The 23,855-nt window shown below is 42.4% G+C and overlaps 1 protein-coding gene across 1 annotated transcript in view; it reads left to right on the forward strand.

Moving 5' to 3' along the window:
• The window catches only part of LOC124550936 (esterase FE4-like), a 128,007-nt gene that overhangs the window by 68,431 nt on the left and 35,721 nt on the right, over positions 1-23,855 (forward strand). The window contains exons 6-7 of the mRNA XM_047125744.1: positions 5,811-5,982; positions 16,418-16,590. Coding sequence (XP_046981700.1) covers positions 5,811-5,982; positions 16,418-16,590 — 345 coding nt within the window. The remainder of the gene's footprint in view (positions 1-5,810; positions 5,983-16,417; positions 16,591-23,855) is intronic.

A 23,855-nucleotide genomic window follows, 5' to 3' on the forward strand; every position in this document is an offset into this window, starting at 1 on the left:
ATATACAGGGTGTTACAAACAGGTACGGCCAAACTTTCAGGAAACATTCCTCACACACAAATAAAGAAAAGATGTTATGTGGACATGTGTCCGGAATCGCTTAATTTCCATGTTAGACCTCATTTTAGTTTCTTCCACCTACACTCAATGGAGCACGTTGTCATGATATCATACGGGATACTCTACCTGTGCTGCTAGAACATGTGCCTTTACAAGTACGACACAACATGTGGTTCATGCACGATGGAGCTCCTTCACATTTCAGTCCAAGTGTTCGTACGCTTCTCAACAACAGATTCGGTGGCCGATGGATTGGTAGAGGCGGACCATTCCATGGCCTCCACGCTCTCCTGAACTCAGCCCTCTTGACTTTCATTTATGGGGGCATTTGAAAGCTCTTGTCTACGCGGCCCCGGTACCAAATGTAGAGACTCTTCGTGCTCGTATTGTGGACGGCTGTGGTACAATACGCCATTCTCCAGGGCTGCATCAGCGCATCAGGGATTCCATGCGACGGAGGGTGGATGCATGTGTCCTCGCTAACGGAGGACATTTTGAACATTTCCTGTAACAAAGTGTTTGAAGTCACGCTGGTACGTTCTGTTGCTGTGTGTTTCCATTCCATGATTAATGTGATTTGAAGAGAAGTAATAAAATGAGCTCTAACATGGAAAGTAAGCGTTTCCGGACACATGTCCACATAACATATTTTCTTTCTTTATGTGTGAGGAATGTTTCCTGAAAGTTTGGCCGTACCTTTTTGTAACACCCTGTAGAAGGGAGATGGCAGAATGGCGCCGCCGTACGACCGACTTTTATTCTGCAGCGCTGCGTGACCTGGATGATGGTCCGCCGGGACAGGACGTCTGGATCGAACGCAAAAGGATACAAGCTAAACTAGTGGCTTTAGCTGGAAACATCTTAGGGGAACCATGGTGCGCGGCAGATCTCAAAGATACGATAAGGCACAAGATTCCTTCCATGTACCACGTCGTGAATGAACGAAAGCACCGACGACGCGTTTTGGTACGGGAATTAATTACCCGCCAAGACCGAAGAGTGACAGCATTCGTCGACCATTACCAACACATCTATCGGGAAGAAGCAGCCCGTGTCGATGACCTCGACCGTATAGCCACGCACGTCTCCCGTACACTGACGGTGGAAGCCGCGGGAACCTTACTGGAAGCCATTAGCTGTGAGGAAGTACATGATGCGATCGCACAAGGTGCGTTGAATCGGTCCCCAGGCATTGATGGGCTTCCTGCTGAATTTTACCGAGAGTTTTGCAACGAAATGGCACCGCGATAGACGGAAATGTACAACGAGATGTTAAATTCCGATGCGCCTATTCCACCGGTTTTTATGAAAGGCCTCTTGGTGCCAGTACATAAACCGAAGCCAGGGATTACGGTCACACATTATCGCCCCATCACCCTGCTTAATGCCGACTATAAGGTCTTTGCACGGTTGCTAGCGTTCCGATGTCGTATGTTAATTCGTAGCGTTCTCTCTCTCCAGAACAGACGACACCGGGTGGATCGGTGAGTGTGCAAACAGCTACTGGCGAATGCCGTGATGTGATAGCGCTGGCGGAGGAGTGCTGGCTTAAAGCGGCGATGATGGCGGTTCATTTTGACAGTGCTTTTGATAAGGTGTGTCACAACTATCTGTACGCTGTACTGGAACAAATGGGATTTCCAGACCGTTTTACTGGTCTCATTAGAAGCCTTTAAGGGGGCGCACAATCCTTGGTACAGGTTAATGGGCGTATAGCAGGGCCCATTCAAATTCGACGATCCATTCGCCAGGGCTGCCCTCTTTCGATGCTGCTGTTCGCGATAGCGTTGGAACCATTGATTGGGAGGCTAACAAATTCTCTTTCTGGGATGGAACTGCGGGGCTACACCTTCAAATGTCGTGCCTATGTGGACGACCTCCTGCTGCTCGTTCGTTCTGAGGAAGAGGTGAAGGCGGTCCTTGAACTGTTGTTGGACCACAGTGTGACGGCGGGTAGTGCAGTGAACATGAACAAATCGGCGGCAATGCCGGTGGGAAGGGGCCTTACGCCGGAAGAAATCAGTCCGTTTCCTTATGTGCAACGATTCCGCTATCTCGGCATAGACTTTACCTCATCTGTAAAACATACTGCGGCAGTTAACTACCGACGTATTTTACAGACAACACGTACCATGGTCCGACAACATCTCCTACGGCGCCTTGATCCTTCGCAGCGAGTCGAATATCTGAACACTTACGTGATTTCTCAAATGTTGCATATTTCGCAGATCCTGCCCCCTACCACTCACGCTCGGACGTCGACTTCAATCAGCACTAGGCTATTTTGTGATGATTGGGTCGCCCCTCAAGGTGCGATACGCAACGCTCATGCTCCCTACGGACAAGGGGGGACTCGGACTTACGAATGTTCACTGCCGAGCGACGGCGCTCCTTCTAGCCACGATGTGCAAGCAATGGCGAAGCGGGGGTGATTCCCTTACATCCCGCCTACTGGATCTCCTGGTTCCAGCGTCCCTCGCACCTCCGGTGGCGGTGGACAACATTACGCCACATTTTGCGCATGTATCAACATTTATCTTTGAACTTACAAGGGAACCTCCACATCGCAGCCCCCTCAGATTTAGTTATAAATTGGCACAGTGGATAGGCCTTGAAAAACTGAATCCAGATCAATCCAGAAAACAGGAAGAAGTTGTGTGGAACTATGAAAAAATAAGCAAAATATACAAACTGAGTAGTCAATGCGCAATATAGGCAACATCAAGGACAGCCTGAGCTCTAGAGCGCCGTAGTCCCGTGGTTAGCGTGAGCGGCTGCCGTACCAAAGGTCCTTGGTTCAAGTTGTCCATCGACTGAAAAGTTTAATTTTTTTATTCTCAGACAATTATTATCTGTCCGTCCGTCCGTCCGTCCGATGCGAGGTAACTGCGTCGTAGTATGGGGACGCTACACCTAAACAAACATCGAAACACATGACGTCAGTCGACCACATCGCACGGAAGAGAGAGTATTCCTGCTAACGAGGCTCCCTGGCTGGCAGTTGACTGTTCACTGCTTTGGACGAGAGTGCATTAAATACGTGAGATGTATTCCGTGGGCAATATGAATCCAGCAAATACAGCTCGCGACTTCAATAACAATGGCACGGTTTTGCGGTGCGGTCGCAAAGCACAGGCGCTAAACTTATTACAGTGAACAGAGACGTCAATGTACGAACGGACGGATCATAACTTTGCGAAAATAAAGAAAGTAAAATTTTCACTCGAGGGAATACTTGAACCAAGGACCTCTACTTCCCCAGCGGCTCACGCTAACCACGGGACCACGGTGCTCCTAAACTCGCACTGTCCTTTCTGTTGCATATCTTGCACATGGCCTAATCAGTTTGTATATTTTGCTTATTTTTTCATAGTTCCACACAACTTCTTCTTGTTTTCTCGATTGATCTGTGTTCAGCTTTTCAAGGCCTATCCACTGTGCCAACTTGTAACTAAATCTGAGGGGGGTGCGATGGGGAGGTTCCCTTGTTAGTTATATCATAGACGGGCTTCCGCGCACGAGACTGCCACGCGCGATGGATTTTTATGTTTGGCTGCTACGACGTCATTGAACTCAAACACCCCAAGTTGCATTGGCCGAAGATTTGGAGACATGTGCACCAAAAATTCCTTCCTACCTTCATTCGGGCACTGTGGTTCTCTGTCGCCTGTGGCAAGTTCAACACCAACCAACGGCTCCATGCAATTGGACTAGTGGACACTCCACTATGTCCGAAATGTCGCCAAGTGGATGACGACCATCACCGCTTAACTTGTAATCGCGGTGGAGGACGTCTGGCTCCTAGAAAGACACATGGTGGCTTGCTACCTCCGTGTGATCCCCCAACATATTACATCTGCTTCCTTATTACATCCGGATAGTGACTACTTTCCGGCGACTAAATCACAGTCGATCATCTGGGTCAAAGGTTGGACGATCGCGTACCTCTATGGGGATGCTGCCAAGTCGCGACTTGACGTTTGGTATTTCTTGCAGCAAGCCCACAATGAGGTTCGTAGATGGTCACACTATCGGAAAACCTTTGCCAACTATCTTCAGGCAGTCTTCCTTGACCCCCCACGCAGTTGGGATGTGCCGTGTGCAGTCGGTGTGCACGTTTGACAGCTGATAATGAACCTCACGCTTCTCTTACCACTCAATATGTAATGCACATACTACACCATCAAATGATCTACATGTTCCTTTTAACAGAGTGATCTTTATTGAAAACAAACAAATAAATAAATAAAACATCCCTGTTCCTTTAAATTTGTAATTTGTTTTACAATGATTTTTTTCTTTTTTTGCAGAGGATGCATTTCATTTAGTGTAAAAAAAAAAGTGGTCAGTGCGAGAGAATGTAAATCCTAAGGGCCCGGGTTCGATTCCCGGCTGCGTCAGAGATTTTCTCCGCTCAGGGACTGGATGTTGTGTTGTCCTAATCATCATCATTTCGTCCCCATCGACGAGCAAGTCGCCAAAGTGGCGTCAAATCGAAAGACTTGCACCCAGTGAACGGTCTACCCGACAGGAAACACTAGTCACACGGCATTTATTTATTGATGAGCCGAGACATTACGAACATTGCCCCACCTCCAAGTTCAATGCCCCCTCATGGTGTTGCAGGCACGAGACGCAGTAAGGAAAGGATGTAAGCAGAATAGAGGCCAATGGGCCAATGGGCCACAAATGCGGAAATCCATTGATATTAACGGTTTCGAAAAAGGGGACATTGCTGTGGTGCTATTGCTGGAAACGAGACTCTCTGAAACGGTGAAGCTGATCGCCTGTTGGCGTACTACTGTCGTGAGCAGCTGTGGAAAGTGGTTGAAGGATCGTGAAGTAATGAGTAGGCCGTATGGTACTGGACGACCATGTCTCATCACAAAACATAGAGCCTGTAGGATCCACCAGTGTGTAGTTCCAGGTAGGCAGCGATCTGCGGCAGATCTGACGACAGAGTACAGTGCTGTTGCCGACACAAGGGTTTTGGAGCACACAGTTCAAGGGTCACTGTGGAACATGTTGCTCCACATCACACGAACCCTGCGTGTTCCTATATTGGCCCAACGACATCGTCAGTTATGAGTGGAATAGGCATGGTATCCCTGAGTTTTCACCGTGGATCCACAAAAACGTGTCACCTGTAGAATTAATCACACTCCTTTGTACACCAGGTCGACGGTTGGGTCCTCACACGCCGTCACTCGGGAGAAGGGCTGCACGAAACGCGCACAGCGCCTCAGATGCGGACCAGTGTGGGCAGAATTATGCTATGGGTTGGGCTTCCATGGGATCTGTGGCGGTAATCGATGGTATCACGACAGCGGTGAAGTATGTGAATATCAGTGCGGACCACCTGCACTCTTTCATGGTTGAAGTCTTCTCTGATGGCGACGACATCTTCCAACAGGATAACTGTCCGTGTTTCAAGGTCAGAATCGTGCTGCAGTGGTTTGAGGGGCCTTACACTGAACTCACTTTGATGTCTTGGCCAGCAAATGTGCCTGATATGTATCCATTTGAACACGTGTCGGGCACTGGCTGCATGCCTCTAAACTACCCTTCCATAATTTGCGGGAATTACTTGACCTGTGCGAAGACATCTGAGGCCACATACTTCTGCAATACTGTCAAGAACTTGTAGAATCCGTGCTAAGCAGAATCTGTTGTACTGTGTTTGAAAAGCGGAACAGCCCGCTATTCAGCAGGTGGTCGTAATGTTTCGGCTCACTGGTTCGTGTTCCCAGGACAAGGCCCGCAGCTGGATCTTCCCGTTCGTGGGCACCCTGGAGCCCCCAGACGCCGAGGGCGGAGCCTTCATGACGCGCCACCCCACAGACATCATGCTCAGCGGGGACTTCCAGCCAGTTCCGTTCATCGTCGGCGTCTGCGACTTCGAAGGATCGGTCACCGCCACAGGTGCGTATACACCGAGCAGCGGCGTCTGAGAGTCAATCTCTTGCTGCACCACTGAAGAGTCAATACCGATTTGTTTTATTACGTTAATGATCCGAAGTTACGCATGATCAGACTTTCGGAAAAATATCATCCGCGTAATCCCAATGAAGGCAAAGGCAGGAACGTGAGAGAACTATCGCACAATCAACTTAACATATTTTGCATTCAGCTTCATCTGTTCAACTGACCGCCATCTAATTTTCGTAGATTGTAAACATTGACAGTCAAAGTTGCATTATGCAACTCTTCACCGAAAAAGAGACCATCTGTGAAACAACACAAGTGCAATAAAGGAAGTAGTGGCTGAGAAGGGAGTGACACAGATTTGTAGCGCATCCAGATGTTGTTCAGTCTGAAAACCAAACACAAAATTGGAAAGGAGATTAAAGCTCTGTGAAAAGAAATCTTGAGTTTCGGTGAGGACATTTCAACTGTGTCACATAAGCAAAGAATTTGTAAAAGAATTTGTACGGAATGGATAGTGTCTAAAAGAAGTTATATGATCAAGATGAACAACAAGGAAAGCAAGGGTAATAGGGCTAGTCGAATTGAAGCAGGCAATGCTGAGGAAATGAGATAAGGAAATGAAGCACTAAACATAGTTGATGAGTTTTGCTGCTTGGGCATCAAAATAAATGCTGATGACCTAAGCAGAGAGGATATAAAATAGAGATAGAAGATAGCAAGAAAAGCATTTCTCAAAAAGAGAACTTCGTTAACATCAAATTAAAATTTAAACGTTTTCTAAAGATATTTGTCTGGTGTGTAGCCTTAAATAGAAGTGAAACATGTATGATAAACAACTCAGACAAGAAGACAATAGAAGATTTTGAAATGTAGTGCTCCAGAAAAATGTTGAAGAGCAGGTGGTACAATGCATATCAAAGGGGAAGATATTGAATCGTCATGCGGAAAAAAGAAATTTATAGCACAGCTTGGCTAAAAGAAGTGATCGGTTGATAGAACGCACCCTGAGGCAAATCGTAATTTGTTAATGAGGGAAGTGTGAGAGGGAGTGGGGGTAAAAATTGTAGAGGGAGAGTAATAGGCGAACAGTGAAATCAGGTTCAAATGGATGTAGGTTGCAGGAGTGATGCGGAGGTGAAGAGGCCTGACGTGGAGGGCTGCATCAAACCAGTGTTTAGAGTGCGGTGATTCTGGGACCAAACATATTGGTAATGGCTGATTAGGAAAGAGGTAGACACACAAGCAGTATTCCAAAAATTTATTTTCTTTTTTTAAAAAAAAAAACAAAAAAAATTCTGCTCGTTCCTTGGAATACATCAACACTTGAGAAATTACCACTCTTCAGGTACCCCTTTACTATCATCAGTTTACTAAAATACAGATTTGGAAGAACTAGAAACTTAGCTAAACTCTAATCTACTGTGTTAAGCAAGTCGATCTTTCCATTTTCACAAAATAAGTCAGTCATTCTCAATTGGTAGTCAGGATGCTTATATTTACTATCAAAAACAGTCTTGATCACAATTTATTTCTTACAGTGACCGGTTTTGACCACTGCTGTGGTCATCTTCAAACCTACAAGTCGGATTTTTTTTTTTTTTTTTTTTTTTTTTTTTTATCAGTCTACTGACTGGTTTGATGCGGCCCGCCATGAATTCCTTTCCTGTGCTAACCTCTTCATCTCAGAGTAGCACTTGCAACCTACGTCCTCAGTTATTTGCTTGACGTATTCCAATCTCTGTCTTCCTCTACAGTTTTTGCCCTCTACAGCTCCCTCTAGTACCATGGAAGTCATTCCCTCATGTCTTAGCAGATGTCCTATCATCCTGTCCCTTCTCCTTATCAGTGTTTTCCACATATTCCTTTCCTCTCCGATTCTGCGTAGAACCTCCTCATTCCTTACCTTATCAGTCAACCTAATTTTCAACATTCGTCTAGAGCACCACATCTCAAATGCTTCGATTCTCTTCTGTTCCGGTTTTTTCACAGTCCATGTTTCACTACCATACAATGCTGTACTCCAGACGTACATCCTCAGAACTTACCCGTGGTCTAGGGGTAGCACTCCGAATTCAGAGATGGGACTCGACAGAATTGCCTCTCTCGTCCCTCTACTTTTCCTAAAGCCAAACTGATCGTCACCTAGCGCATTCTCAATTTTCTTTTCCATTCTTCTGTATATTATTCTTGTAAGCAGCTTCGATGCATGAGCTGTTAAGCTGATTGTGCGATAATTCTCGCACTTGTCAGCTCTTGCCGTCTTCGGAATTGTGTGGATGATGCTTTTCCGAAAGTCAGATGGTATATCGCCAGACTCATATTTTCTACACACCAACGTGAATAGTCGTTTTGTTGCCACTTCCCCCAATGATTTTAGAAATTCTGATGGAATGTTATCTATCCCTTCTGCCTTATTTGACCGCAAGTCCTCCAAAGCTCTTTCAAATTCCGATTCTAATACTGGATCCCCTATCTCTTCTAAATCGACTCCTGCTTCTTCTTCTATCACATCAGACAAATCTTCACCCTCATAGAGGCTTTCAATGTATTCTTTCCACCTATCTGCTCTCTCCTCTCTCCTCTGCATTTAACAGTGGAATTCCCGTTGCACTCTTTATGTTACCACCGTTGCTTTTAATGTCACCAAAGGTTGTTTTGACTTTCCTGTATGCTGAGTCTGTCCTTCCGACAGTCATATCTTTTTCGATGTCTTCACATTTTTCCTGCAGCCATTTCGTCTTAGCTTCCCTGCACTTCCAATTTATTTCATTCCTCAGCGACTTGTATTCCTGTATTCCTGATTTTCCCGGAACATGTTTGTACTTCCTCCTTTCATCAATCAACTGAAGTATTTCTTCTGTTACCCATGGTTTCTTCGCAGCTACCTTCTTTGTACCTATGTTTTCCTTCCCAACTTCTGTGATGGCCCTTTTTAGAGATGTCCATTCCTCTTCAACTGTACTGCCTACTGCGCTATTCCTTATTGCTGTATCTATAGCGTTTGAGAACTTCAAACGTATCTCGTCATTCCTTAGTATTTCCGTATCCCACTTCTTTGCTTATGTCTTGAACTTCAGCCTACTCTTCATCAGTACTATATTGTGATCTGAGTCTATATCTGCTCCTGGGTACGCCTTACAATCCAGTATCTGATTTCGGAATCTCTGTCTGACCATGATGTAATCTAATTGAAATCTTCCCGTATTTCCCGGCCTTTTCCAAGTATACCTCCTCCTCTTGTGATTCTTGAACAGGGTATTCGCTATTACTAGCTGAAACTTGTTACAGAACTCAATTAGTTTTTCTCCTCTTTCATTCCTTGTCCCAAGCCCATATTCTCCTGTAACCTTTTTTTCTACTCCTTCCCCTACAACTGCATTCCAGTCGCCCATGACTATTAGATTTTCGTCCCCCTTTACATACTGCATTACCCTTTCAATATCCTCATACACTTTCTCTATCTGTTCATCTTCAGCTTGCGACGTCGGCATGTATACCTGAACTATCGATGTCGGTGTTGGTCTGCTGTCGATTCTGATTAGAACAACCCGGTCACTGAACTGTTCACAGTAACACACCCTCTGCCCTACCTTCCTATTCATAACGAATCCTACACCTGTTATACCATTTTCTGCTGCTGTTGATATTACCCGATACTCATCTGACCAGAAATCCTTGTCTTCCTTCCACTTCACTTCACTGACCCCTACTACATCTAGATTGAGCCTTTGTATTTTCCTTTTCAGATTTTCTAGTTTCCCTACCACGTTCAAGCTTCTGACATTCCACGCCCCGACTCGTAGAACGTTATCCTTTCGTTGATTATTCAATCTTTTTCTCATGGTAACCTCCCCCTTGGCAGTCCCCTCCCGGAGATCCGAATGGGGGACTATTCCGGAATCTTTTGCCAATGGAGAGATCATCATGACACTTCTTCAATTACAGGCCACATGTCTTGTGGATACACGTTACGTGTCTTTAATGCAGTGGTTTCCATTGCCTTCTGCATCCTCATATCGTTGATCATTGCTGATTCTTCCGCCTTTAGGGGCAACTTCCCACCCCTAGGACAAGAGAGTGCCCTGAACCTCTATCCGCTCCTCCGCCCTCTTTGACAAGGCCGTTGGCAGAATGAGGCTGACTTCTTATGCCGGAAGTCTTTGGCCGCCAATGCTGATTATTTATCAAAATTTAGGCGGTGGCGGGGATCGAACCCGGGAACAAAGACGTTTTGATTATGAATCAAAGACGCTACCCCTACACCACAGGTCATATACAAAGCTTCAATTAGAGGGCTACATACATTAAAGAAAATACATAAAATTATAAAGCTATAAAACGATGAATCACCAATGGACCTCCTTCTGCTGGAGAATAGTATGACATGCACTGAATTCTTCAGTAGTGATTCTCCGGCAGGGAGTAAGGAGGTGCTTACTCAATGGTAATTCATCTTTTATAGCTTTATAACTTTATGTATTTTCTTTAATGTACGTAGCCCTCTAATTAAAGCTTTGTATACGACTTGTAGGTCTGAAGATGAACACAGTAGTGCTCGAAACCGGCCACCATAATAAATAAATTGTGATCAAGACTGTTTTTGATAGTAAATATTTGTAACACTTTGATCACTGTTCATTCCTACGAGGTTTCAAAAGTAATTAATTTATTACCAAGTCAGGTATTTGGAGATAACAAGAAGTTTAGAGGGTTATGCACTAAAATTATGAAACTTAATGCCAAAATATCATTTAACAAACAATGCCTAATGAATCATGTGATTCCTAATAAAGTAAAACTTAGTTTTAATACCAGATCAGATATAGGAAAATCTTTACAACAGAAGAGTAGCATTCTATGGATTAGATCTGAAATTAAAGATGAATATAAAGAAAAAGATGCATTAAATCTTGAAATGTGCAATTTACATCTAAAAATTAGCAATCAATTGTCACAATTAATATTTTCAGTTACTTAACTTTACAGATGGCAAAATTAATGCAGTATGAGAAACTATTCTTAATAAGCATAATAAGAAAATTGCAGCCCTTGTTAGTCACTAAAATGTGTGCTCACAAGATGTTTCACCAAATGTACATAACTTTTATCTAAGAGTAACCAATCTAACCAAAATTACTTTTACTCCTGCTGAGACAACACTTTTAAACAAAGGCCTAAAATATAATTTAGCTCCATAATTGCGCAATGCAAATATTAAACGTGTGATTGCTAACGCAAAGATTGCTGAAAAACATTCAAAATTTAGTAGTTCTGAAAAAGGTGACATTGTGTGTTAATTAAAAATATCATTACTAATGAAAAAAGATAAAAATAAACATAATAATGAATGAAAACTTGTAAAACAAATGAACCAGAAGTTAATAACTAATAAAGATATTGCAATCAAGGCAGATAAAGGGAATACCCTTGTCATTGTTAGTGAAGATAATAATGTTTCTAAGACTTTACAATTTTTTAACACCAATGGAATACCTGAAGTTAATAAAGACCCAACTTCAAGATTTCAAACAAAAATTAAAGAGCTGATTGATGATAGTGACTTCTTATTTTCACCTAAAGATCAAATAACACTTAAGGTTATGAACCCCACTTCACCTAATTGAGATCACAAATCAAATTAGACAATCCAAATTTACCAATTCATCCAATCATTAATAATATCAGCAGTCCCTTTTCTAACCTGAACAAAAAGCTTAATCAAATCTTAAAATCCTTTTACATTTATGAAGAAAATTATAGCAGTAAGAACAGTTTTGAATTAACTAAATTAATTTATGATGTGGATATTCCACAAAACGCAAGGTTCGCATCATTGGACATCACCAATCTTTACACAAATATACCTATTCAAGATACTCTGTATTATTAAAGATAACTTAACACATCATAAAATCATGAGCCCCAAAGAAATAGTAGTGTTCATTGAACTGTTAAGAATTACTCTAGATTTTAATTATTTTTCATTTAATAGTAAAATATATATTCAGGGAGATGGACTTGCAGTGGGGAATTCCCTGGCTAGCACTATAACAGATATCTTCATTAATTATGTTGAGATTCAATTTTTCAAAAATAATCCAGAATAACAAATAAAATTATATACTACAAAAGATATGTTGGCAACACATTGCTATTATATAATGGTTCTAAGGAAGAAATTGATGCTTTCACTAACAACTTAAATCATTTACATCCAAAGCTTGTATTTAGAGTAGAACACGAAAGTAACAATAGTATTAATTTCCTGGACCTCACAATTGCAAACAGGAATGGAAAACATAATATTTCTATTTATAGAAAAACCACACCAGCCAATGTAATGATAAATGCTACATCATGCCATCCATTAAGATACAAAATGGCATTTTTTAAAACAATGATACATATGGTATTGAAATTACCTCTTCAACCTGATGCAATCCAGAAGGAAATTGATACCTTAAAAGAAATAGCAGTTGCTAACAATTACAATTCCTATCATGTTGATCTGTTATATCAAGAATTACAAGAAACAAATGATGCTGTCATAAATTCCAAGAAGAGATTTACAAAAATGACATACATGGGATCTATTTCAGATAAATGAATTATTTAAGAATACAAGCGTGACAATAGCATTCAACACCAATAATCCATTAGAGATGAAACTGAAACACACAATTGGGGAATAAAATATATACCAAAAGTCAGGCATTTACAAAATACTATGTATTGACTGTGAGAAACAATATATTGGCGAAACTGGCTGTAACTTTCTAACATGTTTCAAGGAACATACTACTGGTACTGCACGTACCAAATCAATATTTGATCAACATCTTGATGGATACAAATATTCTGAGGGTTGCATTTCTAATAATTTGATATTATTACATACTGTGCCAAAAGGATTACTGCTCAGTACTTCAGAAGAAATTGAAATCTATTCACTTCACAAAAGTAATGTGTTATCTGTTTTAAATGAACAACTTGAAATTAAAAACAAACATTTCTTTGACCTTTTCGACGATTTGCTTTGGAATGTTCACTCTTCTGTCCTTCGTTTTTCAAATTATTAAGACCTTTAGGAAATATTTTATCTTTTCTTTGCAATTTTATTTCGCCAAACATTATTTTATGAGTAACTATCTCTTTTTAGAATGTTTTCTTATATGCTTTAAGACTGCATATTGCTAATTCACATCCCTTTATTTTTGACACTATGGCTCGTAGTATTATTATTTTAAATTCCTTCCATTTTCATTATTTTTATTTGTTTATAAGACTGGCATGCAACGTAAGACATAGAAATGCTTTTTAAAAATTGTCACATGATAAAAAAATGGAATCTACGTATGAACTTCATAGACAATATTTCATAATATGCACAACTACTGTGCCCTCTCGTTCTTTTTTGTTTTTGTTTTTTTTTTTGTTCCAGTATTGATCTGTAAGAATTATTATGTAATCTGTGTAAACGGAAGTCTCTTATTACACAAGTAAATTGTATCCGTGCAGCATGTACTATACATGTCAATTAACCAATATTGCAGCCTACTCATTCATTATCGTTTCAATAAAGACATGTTGCTGCTCAATAGTACATCGTCTGACGTGACAGTCTTTGCCATTCCACTTTCGCAACAACTTCATTAGAAAGAAGCCTGCTGGTACATCTTTGCACTGGCGTTTATCATCACCATGGCAACCACTAGTTTGCATATTGACTTTACTACAACTTCAGTGGAAAGAAGCCTGCTGCCACATCTTTGGAACGGAGTCCAACTTCACCATGGCAACCAGTGGTTCCAAATGGTTCACTAACAGTCCTTGAGAGGGCAACCCATGTACTGTCAAAACGAAGTTCATTTACCCTACATGTTTAAATATTTTTAACGCTTTTTAATTGACAATAGTTGTTAAATGCGCTAAGTTTAGTGTGTGTATATTTTCCATTCTTGACAATGTTCTTTTAACTAAGTAATTTTACATAGTTATTCGACCTATAACCCATTGGTTAGTAATGACATCATTCTGTCAGAAGTGGGATGTGCACTGGTTTCTCCAGTAGTGACTCACCAGCAGAAGGAGGTTCTTATTCATGGGTCATTCATCCTTTTATAGCTTTATAACTTTATGTATTTTCTTTAATGTATCTAGTCCTCTAATTAAAGCTTTGTATATGACTTGTAGGTCTGAAGATGACCACAGTAGTGGTCGAAACCGGTCACTGTAATAAATAAATTGAGATCAAGACTGTTTTTGATAGTAAATATTTGTAACACTTTGATCACTGTTCACTCCCACATTGTATTCAAAAGTAATTAAGGACACTTATGCTGAGCAACTATCTTTAAATTAAAATTCTTAATTAACGCCACAGATAATTCAAAAAATCACAGTATTTAAAATAATACATAAAGAATTAAAACAAATCAGTGTCTGTCATAGAAGCCTGTTACTGAATATTACTCCGAACTTTGTTCTGGCAGCTGAAGGGGTCGGTATGTATTACTCTCGGTTATCCACCAACGGCCCTATCACACATCCCTGTGGTACTCAAGATATTACCTTTACATCTGTCGATTTACTTCCGTTAAGAGCTTTATATACCCTCCACTGATTGTGCTGCCACCTGTCGTCTGTGAGTGGTTATTGCACGTTGATGTCCAAGTTATGTGGTGGTCACATTAAGTTGACTGGAGCATGTGAAGCCACCAATACTTAAGATACCATGGAAATACGAAGTCACCTTCAGTCCACATAAAATGTGTATCTGTCTGGAGCAAGCAACCCATCACGCAACAGTGGAACACCCTTAACATTCGACGTATGCTCCCTACATGTTTAGCAGTCCCGCCGTTACGTATGGCTCTCATACCTCCTCCACCCGAAAAGACTTGCACTTCATACCATACAGTCACCTCTGAAACATAGGCGATCCCCGTAAACAACTGCCACAGTTGAGTAAACCCTCCAAACTCGTCCAACTTCCCAGCTGTAAATCGTTATCAGCACAAAGAATTGGCACTCTGTTCTCTATCCAACACTTCTGAAAGTGCACGACTCATGCACAATTTCACAGCTATCCACTAACACACAGTAGTAACTCACTCCTCTCACCTTAGCAGAGAGGAGCCTACTTCCATCCCATGATTAGGGCAGATTAATACAAGTTCCTTAGGCAATCAATACGGCACTTTATAATGATATAGAATGTGTCAGTTTAACAAAAGGTCTCTTTACAAGAACTTAATTCAAATTTTTAATAAATGTGAAATTTTTAATTTATACCGAGAAATTCATCTACTGAGTAGGAGTTGTCACTCAAATTCTTTTGATTTGTTGTAAATGCTGGTTGGCTATCTATCAGACTTTTTATTCTGTTTGGTAAGACTTCTATGGCAGCATAATTCACCCCATTCTATGCCTAGTTAGATTCAACCCAGAACAGTGAAGATAGCCTTTCTCCTAATGTTGTCACTCTGCACATTGTTATTGCTTTTGAATTGGAAAGGTGAATTAACAAAAAATTTCATATATATAAAAGCTACTGTGCATATCTCTAGTTCCTTAAATTTCTGCAAAATGATCTCAGGTGGGCTCCCGCCATTATTCTGTTTACAGGATCATATGAAATGAATACTTTTGATCTCAAAGATGAAATGAAATGACCATGTGGCACTGACGGCCGAGAGTCCCCACCTGAGGATGTTGGGCTGCTGATTTGCAAGTCTTTTCAGTTGATGCAACGTTGGGCGACTTGGTGGTGGTGAAATGATGATGAGAACAACACGACACCCAGTCTCTGAGCAGAGAAAATATCCGACCCCGCAGGAATCAAACTCGGACCCGCTGCATAGCAGTTAGACACTCTGTCTGCTCAGCTACAGAGGCGAACCCTTAATAATGAAAGCACTGAATCAAAAATAGGCATAGTAAGCTCATATATTGACGTGTTTATTGCCTAAATTTGCAATAACCCTAATAGCATAAGCAGCATAACTAAAACGTTTCAGAAGGTTGTCAATCGGTTTCTTCAACTTCAAACTCTCCTCAAAGCACACACTCAAAAATTTTATTCTTTCTTAGCTACAGACATCTGTTCAAAGCATATATTTATTAATGATGTTACTCCATTTACTGTACAGAACTGTATATACTGTGTTATCAAACTTTAGTTAGAGTCCATTTACAGAGAACCTCTTAACAATTTTCTGAAAGCCATTATTTGCGATTTTTTCAGCCAATTCTTGTTTCTTGGGTGTGATGCCATACTTGTATCATCAGCAAAAAAGAACTAGCTTTGCATCTTCATGAAAACAGAGTTGCAAGTCATTGATACACACTAAGAACAATAAGGGACTCAGGATTGAACCCTGTGGGACCCCATTCTTGAAGCCTGTTGAATGTTTCGTTTCCTCGGCAGTGGCGATGCTGGAGAGGGAGATGGTGTCCAGAGTGGCGCACTGCCCCCGCCTGCTCCTGCCCGGCGACCTGCGCTGCAGTGAAGCCGAGAAGGATACCGTGGCTGAGGAGGTCCGCCGCTTCTACTTCGGCGACCGCCAGATCGGGCCCGAGACCGAGAAACAGTTTTACGACGTGAGTCCCCACGCCGTTACTCACTCGCTCACTTGCCTAATTGGCTTGTGCGATGCCCACATTCTGTCTCTTTGTGTATCTGCAATGAAAGCTTTATTAGAATCAATTTTTTCTTAACATACCAGGTTATTATAAATGATTGGAGCGATTTAACAGATTTTTTGCAGTTCTATTATTTGACACATTGTCACAGGGCTTTGCACACACATAACAACTGAAAAAGTTTTTTTTTTGCATATTACAAGTTCTCCATATGATGCCTCCTATTAACTCTTCAGGTATCAAGTCGATAACCAGGCCGGCCGTTGTGGCCGAGCGGTTCTAGGCGCTTCAGTCTGGAACCGCGCGACCGCTACGGTCGCAGATTCGAATCGTGCATCGGGCATGGATATGTGTGATGTCCTTGGGTTAGTTAGGTTTAAGTAGTTCTAAGTTCTAGGACACTGATGACCTCAGATGTTCCCATAGTGCTCAGAGCCATTTGAACAATTTGTTAAGTCCCATAGCGCTCAGAGCCATTTGAGGGAACACGAAACTATAAGTTTTACTGTAATTGCAGACATCCAAATGCGAGAACCATAACGAACGCCTACCCTTTGCCAAATATTAGAAACCTAGAATTATTTAGGATAGTGTAAATATTTTCCAACAATGGTTTTAAGAGTGGTTGTCACCAAATTGATGTAGCAGTGCAGGATCGACACAAAACATCGTTTTCGGCACACATTGGACACTAGCATTCACAAGAATGCCATTCAGATTAAAAAATGCACCTGCAACGGTTCAGAGATTGTTGGACAAAGTACTCAGAGATTTGAAACCATGGCAGTTCTGAGTGTATCTCGATGACATAATCGTCTGCGGGAGTAATATGGAACAGCATATGCAGCGAACATAATTATGTGTACATGGAAGTCTAATTTTGTGGTAGAAGAGGTCATATCGTACGTAAAGATGGGGTTAACACAGACCCAAAATTAATTATATCGGCTCTTGAAAATCCTGCACCAGAATCTCCAAATGGGGTTGCAATCGTTCTTGGGACTCGCAAACTACACTACTGGCCATTAAAATTGCAACACCAAGAAGAAATGAAGATGATAAACAGGTATTCATTGGACAAATATATTATACTAGAACTGACCCATGATTACATTTTCACACATTTTGGGTGCATAGACCTTGAGAAATCAGTACTCAGAACAACCACCTCTGGCCGTAATAACGGCCTTGATACGCCTCGGCATTGAGTCAAACAGAGCTTGGATGGAGTGTACAGGTACAGATGCCCATGCAGCTTCAACACGATACCACAGTTCATCAATAGTAGTGACTGTCGTATTGTGACGAGCCAGTTGCTCGGCCACCATTGACCAGACGTTTTCAATTGGTGAGAGATCTGGAGAATGTGCTGGCCAGGGCAGCAGTCGAACATTTTCTGTATCCAGAAAGGCACGTACCGGACCTGCAACATGCGATCGTGCATTATCCTGCTGAAATGTAGTGTTTCACAGGGATCGTAACACATCTGAAATGTAACGTCCACTGTTCAAAGTGCCGTCAATGCGAACAAGAGGTGACCGAGACGTATAACCAATGGCACCCCATACCAGCACGCCGGGTGATACGCCAGTATGGCGATGACGAATACACGTTTCCAATGTGCGTTCAGCACGATGTCGCCAAACACGGATACAACCATCGTGTTTCTGTAAACAGAACTTGGATTCATTCGAAAAAATGACGTTTTGCCATTCGTGCACCCAGATTCGTCGTTGAGTACACTATCACAGGTGCTCCTGTCTGTGATGCAGCGTCAAGGGTAACCGCGGCTTTGGTCTCCGAACTGATAGTCCATGCTGCTGCAAACGTCGTCGAACTGTTCGTGCCAATGGTTGTTGTCTTGCAAACGTCCCCATCTGTTGACTCAGGGATCGAGACGTGGCTGCACGATCCGTTACAGCAATACCGATAAGATGCCTGTCATCTCGACTGCTAGTGATACGAAGCCGTTGGGATCCAGCACGGCGTTCCGTATTACCCTCCTGAACCCACCGATTCCATATTCTGCTAACAATCATTTGATCAAGCTGCACAAATAACGGGTGACGAATGTAAGCAGTATATTATGTAGTCACAGTTTTCGATGCAGAATGGGTTGCTATGCAAGAACTTAGGACCTACCGCCTACCGCTGATAGTGATACCAGCGAACTTAAGTAACAGATTGCCGTCATGGAGGTTGCAGGTGTACCAACAGAAGAGTAGCGGAAAGGTATTGGAGGAGGAAAAGCTAGGCAGACATAAATCAGTATGTACGGAATTCCATGCAGTGTGCACAGAGTGCGGTATTGTGTCGAGCACGAGTGCCATTGCAGAGATTACCTGAAGCATTAGCACTATTCGAATTTCTGGGGATTGATGTTTTAGGTCCATTCAATAAAATACGTGTGGGGAATAAGTGCGAGCTCACAATCATAGATAATTTTTCATTAAATGTATAAATGATCGCCACAGCAATAGGGGCACAAGTGCTTGTGAATAATTGGATATTGATGTTAGGGTGTGCCTGAAACAATCATAACAGACCAGGGAACAAACTTTATGTCAGATCTATTCAAGGGATTGTGTAAGTCATTGAATGTGAAGAAGGACGAGTCCTCACCATCCACAAACCACTGGAAAAACTGAAAAAGTGCATGGTACAATCGGGAAAGTGCTTTGATACTATGTTGACTCTCGTCACACCAACTGGGATGTCTATTTGAATTACGTTGTCTCTGCCCATAACTGAGATCAGTACACAAATTCAGGATTATCGTCGTATGAAACAGTATATGGTCGTGAAATGCCATTACCGTTTCATATACTGAAATTGAAGACTGGAGAGTCTGTTAAGGGGTTTGCCAGAGTGATTTGGAAATTTTGGAAAATAGTATGGAGAGCTAATACACGAGCACTGGAGAAACGGGAAGAAACAATGGACCATACGAAAGAATTCCACAGTGTAAGGTTAGTCAGTGTGTGATGCTATCGACTTCATATACATCGAAGGGATAGACAAAGAAGATTTTTGCAAAGTGTCATGGGCCTTATCCAATGGCAGAGTTACGTCGTCATAAAAGTCGAGATTCAATCGTAGACGCGATCGATAGTTGTGCAAGTAGGGCAGTTACAACCTTTTCGAGGGAGACCGGAAGTTATTCCAGGGATAGGGGATGCAGACCAGAAATGGAGAGTGAGGAGAAAGGTATCGGGACGTAACCAAAAGGTTGTGAATGAAATGGTAATGAGGTACCCATATGGATTAAGGCCCGACATAGTCATTTAATTTTTTTAGGTTAGGTACAGATTTAATGTAATTAGTAAAGCAGCTGTGGAGCAGCAATGAATTCAAGAGGGAGGAAAGTAACAGTATTCCCGGCAGTAGGTGAGGTGCAGAGAAGGCGAGACAATGCTGTGTGTCAGAGCTGCAGAAGAGACAGTTAATCAGAATATCAAGGGACTACAAGCCGAAGTAGAAACCTTTGACACCGAAGTAACGACAAAATGGTTGCAGTGCATAGAAAAGAGTGTTTGGGAAGCACAGGGGGAAAGCAACATAACTACAGGAGGATATGCAGCAGGCTGCAAGAGGTCAGCCAGGAGTAAACTAGCTGTCACCAGAGCAGTATTTAGAGGGTCTAATGAAAGTACAGAAGCAACAACGACTGAGTTGGTTTTAAAACTTGATCACAAATACTTACCCTTTTATTTCAAGGCAGCCATACTATCGGTGAGAACTGATGGAGTGAAAGTTTATATTTTTGTTTCTATACCAGTACTTGGCAAACAAGTATGTTATGAGTGCTACATAGTTCATGCGTATCTAGTCATGTGGGGGATATTGAAGAAACGGAGAGTTTGCTATTAATTGCAAAAGACAAAGGAAGACATGTAGAAATGGAGAATGCAAAGTTGCAAAAATTTCCACTGAGGAGAAATCACAGTCTGTCCAAATATGGTAAAAAGAGTGAGGCAGGATTCCTGCACATTGAATTTGCTAATGGCTCATAAGGAGGTAAGAGAATGCAATAACGATGTGCTCGAGCTGCAATAGTACTTTCAGCAGGTCAAGACGCACTGGTTGTACTTTCCCTTTGACAAGAGGATAGTAGTGACTAGTTGTTTCGAGCAAAGGGATGCTTACATCAGCAAAGAGGCTAGCATTAAATGGGAGTGGTTTGTCATGAAATGGGGAGTACTTTCCGTCTGCCTGCCATAATTTCAGGGTTCACACATCTGAATATATTGCAGCCTCGTTTGTATTGGCCAGAAGAGCCCATGGAAGTGCTGCCTGCAGCAAATCGAACCAGCTTAAATGACGCTCTAAGGCCGGAATTAATGCAGTATATAAACATGCTTTTGAACCAGCAGGAGGTACGAGTCTCCCTGGAACCATTATAGCATGTTAATTCATACCGGGAAAATAACTACTGGAAGTAGACAACATTGACTATTGTTATATCAACCACCATAGCAGTACTTGTTCTGCTAAGCGTAGTCCTTATTTTGATAGGTAAAAGAAGAAGCAAAAGAGTGAGCTCGGTACAACTGTCAATCAGATTTCAGTGAATTGGATACCCCAAGCATAAAAGAAGCAGAAGGAAGCTGAATGCACAAGGGGGTAGTACATGAGCTTGATCCTTACCCACAGTACAATACAGTATGAGATCCTCACAAAATAATAATTATACTACACTACTGGTCATTAAAATTGCTACACCAAGAAGAAATGCAGATGATAAATGGGTACTCATTGGACAAATATATTATACTAGAAATGACATGTGATTACATTTTCACGCAATTTGGGTGCATAGATCCTCAGAAATCAGTACCCAGAACAACCACCTCTGGCCTTAATAACGGCCTTGATACGCCTGGGCATTGAGTCAAACAGAGCTCGGATGGCGTGTAAAGGTGCAGCTGCGCATGCAGCTTCAACACGATACCACAGTTCATCAAGAGTAGTCACTGGCGTATTGTGACGAGCCAGTTGCTCGGCCACCATTGACCAGACGTTTTCAATTGGTGAGAGATCTGGAGAAGGTGCTGGCCAGGGCAGCAGTCGAACATTTTCTGTATCCAGAAAGGCCCTTACGTGCGATCGTGCATTATCCTGCTGAAATGTAGGGTTTCGCAGTGATCGAATGAAGGGTAGAGCTACGGGTCATAACACATCTGAAATGTAACGTCCACTGTTAAAAGTGCCGTCAATGTGAACAAGAGGTGACCGAGACGTGTAACCAATGGCACCCCATACCATCACGCCGGGTGATACGCCAGTATGGCGATGACGAATACACGTTTCCAATGTGCGTTCAGCACGATGTCGCCAAACACGGATGCGACTATCATGAAGCTGTAAACAGAACCTGGATTCATCAGAAAAAATTACGTATTGCCATTCGTGCACCTCCTGTCTGTGATGCAGCTCAAGGGTAACCGCAGCCATGGCCTCCGAGCTGATAGTCCATGCTGCTGCAAACGTCGTAGAAGTGTTCGTGCAGATGGTTGTTGTCTTGCAAACGTCCCCATCTGTTGACTCAGGGATCGAAACGTGGCTGCACGATCCGTTACAGCCATGCGGATAAGATGCCTGTCATGTCGACTGCTAGTGATACGAGGCCGTTGGGATCCAGCACGGCGTTCTGTATTACCCTCCTGAACCCACCGATTCCATACTCTGCTAACAGTCATTGGATTTCGACCAACGCGAGCAGCAATGTCGCTATACGATAAACCGCAATCGCGATAGGCTACAATCCGACCTTTATCAAAGTCGGAAACGTGATTGTACGCATTTCTCCTCCTTACACGAGGCACCACAACAACGTTTCACCAGGCAACGCCGGTCAACTACTGTTTGAGTATGAGAAATCGGTTGGAAACTTTTCTCATGTCAGCACGTTGTAGGTGTCGCCACTGGTGCCATCCTTGTGTGAATGCTCTGAAAAGCTAATCATTTGCATATCACAGCATCTTCTTCCTGTCGGTTAAATTTCGCGTCTGTATCTCGTCATCTTCGTGGTGTAGCAATTTTAATGGCCAGTAGTGTATATCAACAAAAGACAATTGCAGTACTCTCATGTACCGAAAACTAACAAAAAAATATCCACCAATATATGGACAGGGGCATGAATAAATAAGTTAAAGTGAAATGCATTTTGGAGACGAACCGAGCAGGAGGTTAATGGCATCAGAAAACCCCACTTAAGAAGAGAATAGCGAGCTTAAGCACAGAAAGGGATAAGGCCAGACCAATAGATTTTTTGTTGAACGTAAATACAGCCGGGACCGAGCGTAAGAGACGGCGATTGGCTGGAGCCATACTGGGCGATGCAGACGTGACACGGTGGGGAGATCCCCATTGTATAAAAGCATTTTGAGAAATAAATTTCTAGATATCTCTCTCGCCTCGCGGCGGGCCGCGCAAGAGTATGGAAAATATCGAGGGCGTGGAGAGCATTGCTTTCTGCGAAGTGTGAACGATACGCTTCACGTATCACGGCGACAGACAGCAAAGAGGTAGTTAATTATTCCTGCGGGAATTTTTGCCGGCAAAGAAACTGTGCACGTCGCTCCAACCCTTAGCGAGAGTGCAATAGCCATTATTTCGACTAGGGGAAAATTAACGTTCTGCAGAATGGAGGAAAGTCGAGACTGAATGAATTCAGCAGAGTAGGGAATCAGCGTTTCCGATCCAGCGCGGAGACAGCTGCTCGGTAGAGTACCGTCGCGCATCGGGCCGCGGTAAATGTTGAGTCGGGGTTATGCTCACTCCAACTTGAGTATGCTTTGACCACTGAATATCAAAAGCTACGATACCAACCTACCCTGTTAAGTCCCACAGTGCTCAGAGCCATTTGAACTAACCTACCCTCATATTGTATGGAGTGTAGCCATGTATGCAAGTGAAACGTGGACGATAAATAGCTTAGACAAGAAGAGAATAGAAGCTTTCGAAATGTGGTGCTACAGAAGAATGCTGAAGATTAGATGGGTAGATCACATAACTAATGGGAAGGTATTGAACAGAATTGGGGAGAAGAGGAGCTTGTGGCACAACTTGACTAGAAGAAGGGATCGGTTGGTAGCACATGTTCTGAGACATCGAGGGATCACCAATTTAGTATTGTAGGGCAGCGTGGAGGGTAGAAGTCGTAGACGGAAACCAAGAGATGAATACACTAAGCAGATTCAGAAGAATGTAGGCTGCAGTAG

This window comes from Schistocerca americana, chromosome 9 (genome assembly GCF_021461395.2).
Source record: "Schistocerca americana isolate TAMUIC-IGC-003095 chromosome 9, iqSchAmer2.1, whole genome shotgun sequence".
Classification (NCBI taxonomy): Eukaryota; Metazoa; Arthropoda; class Insecta; order Orthoptera; family Acrididae; genus Schistocerca; species Schistocerca americana.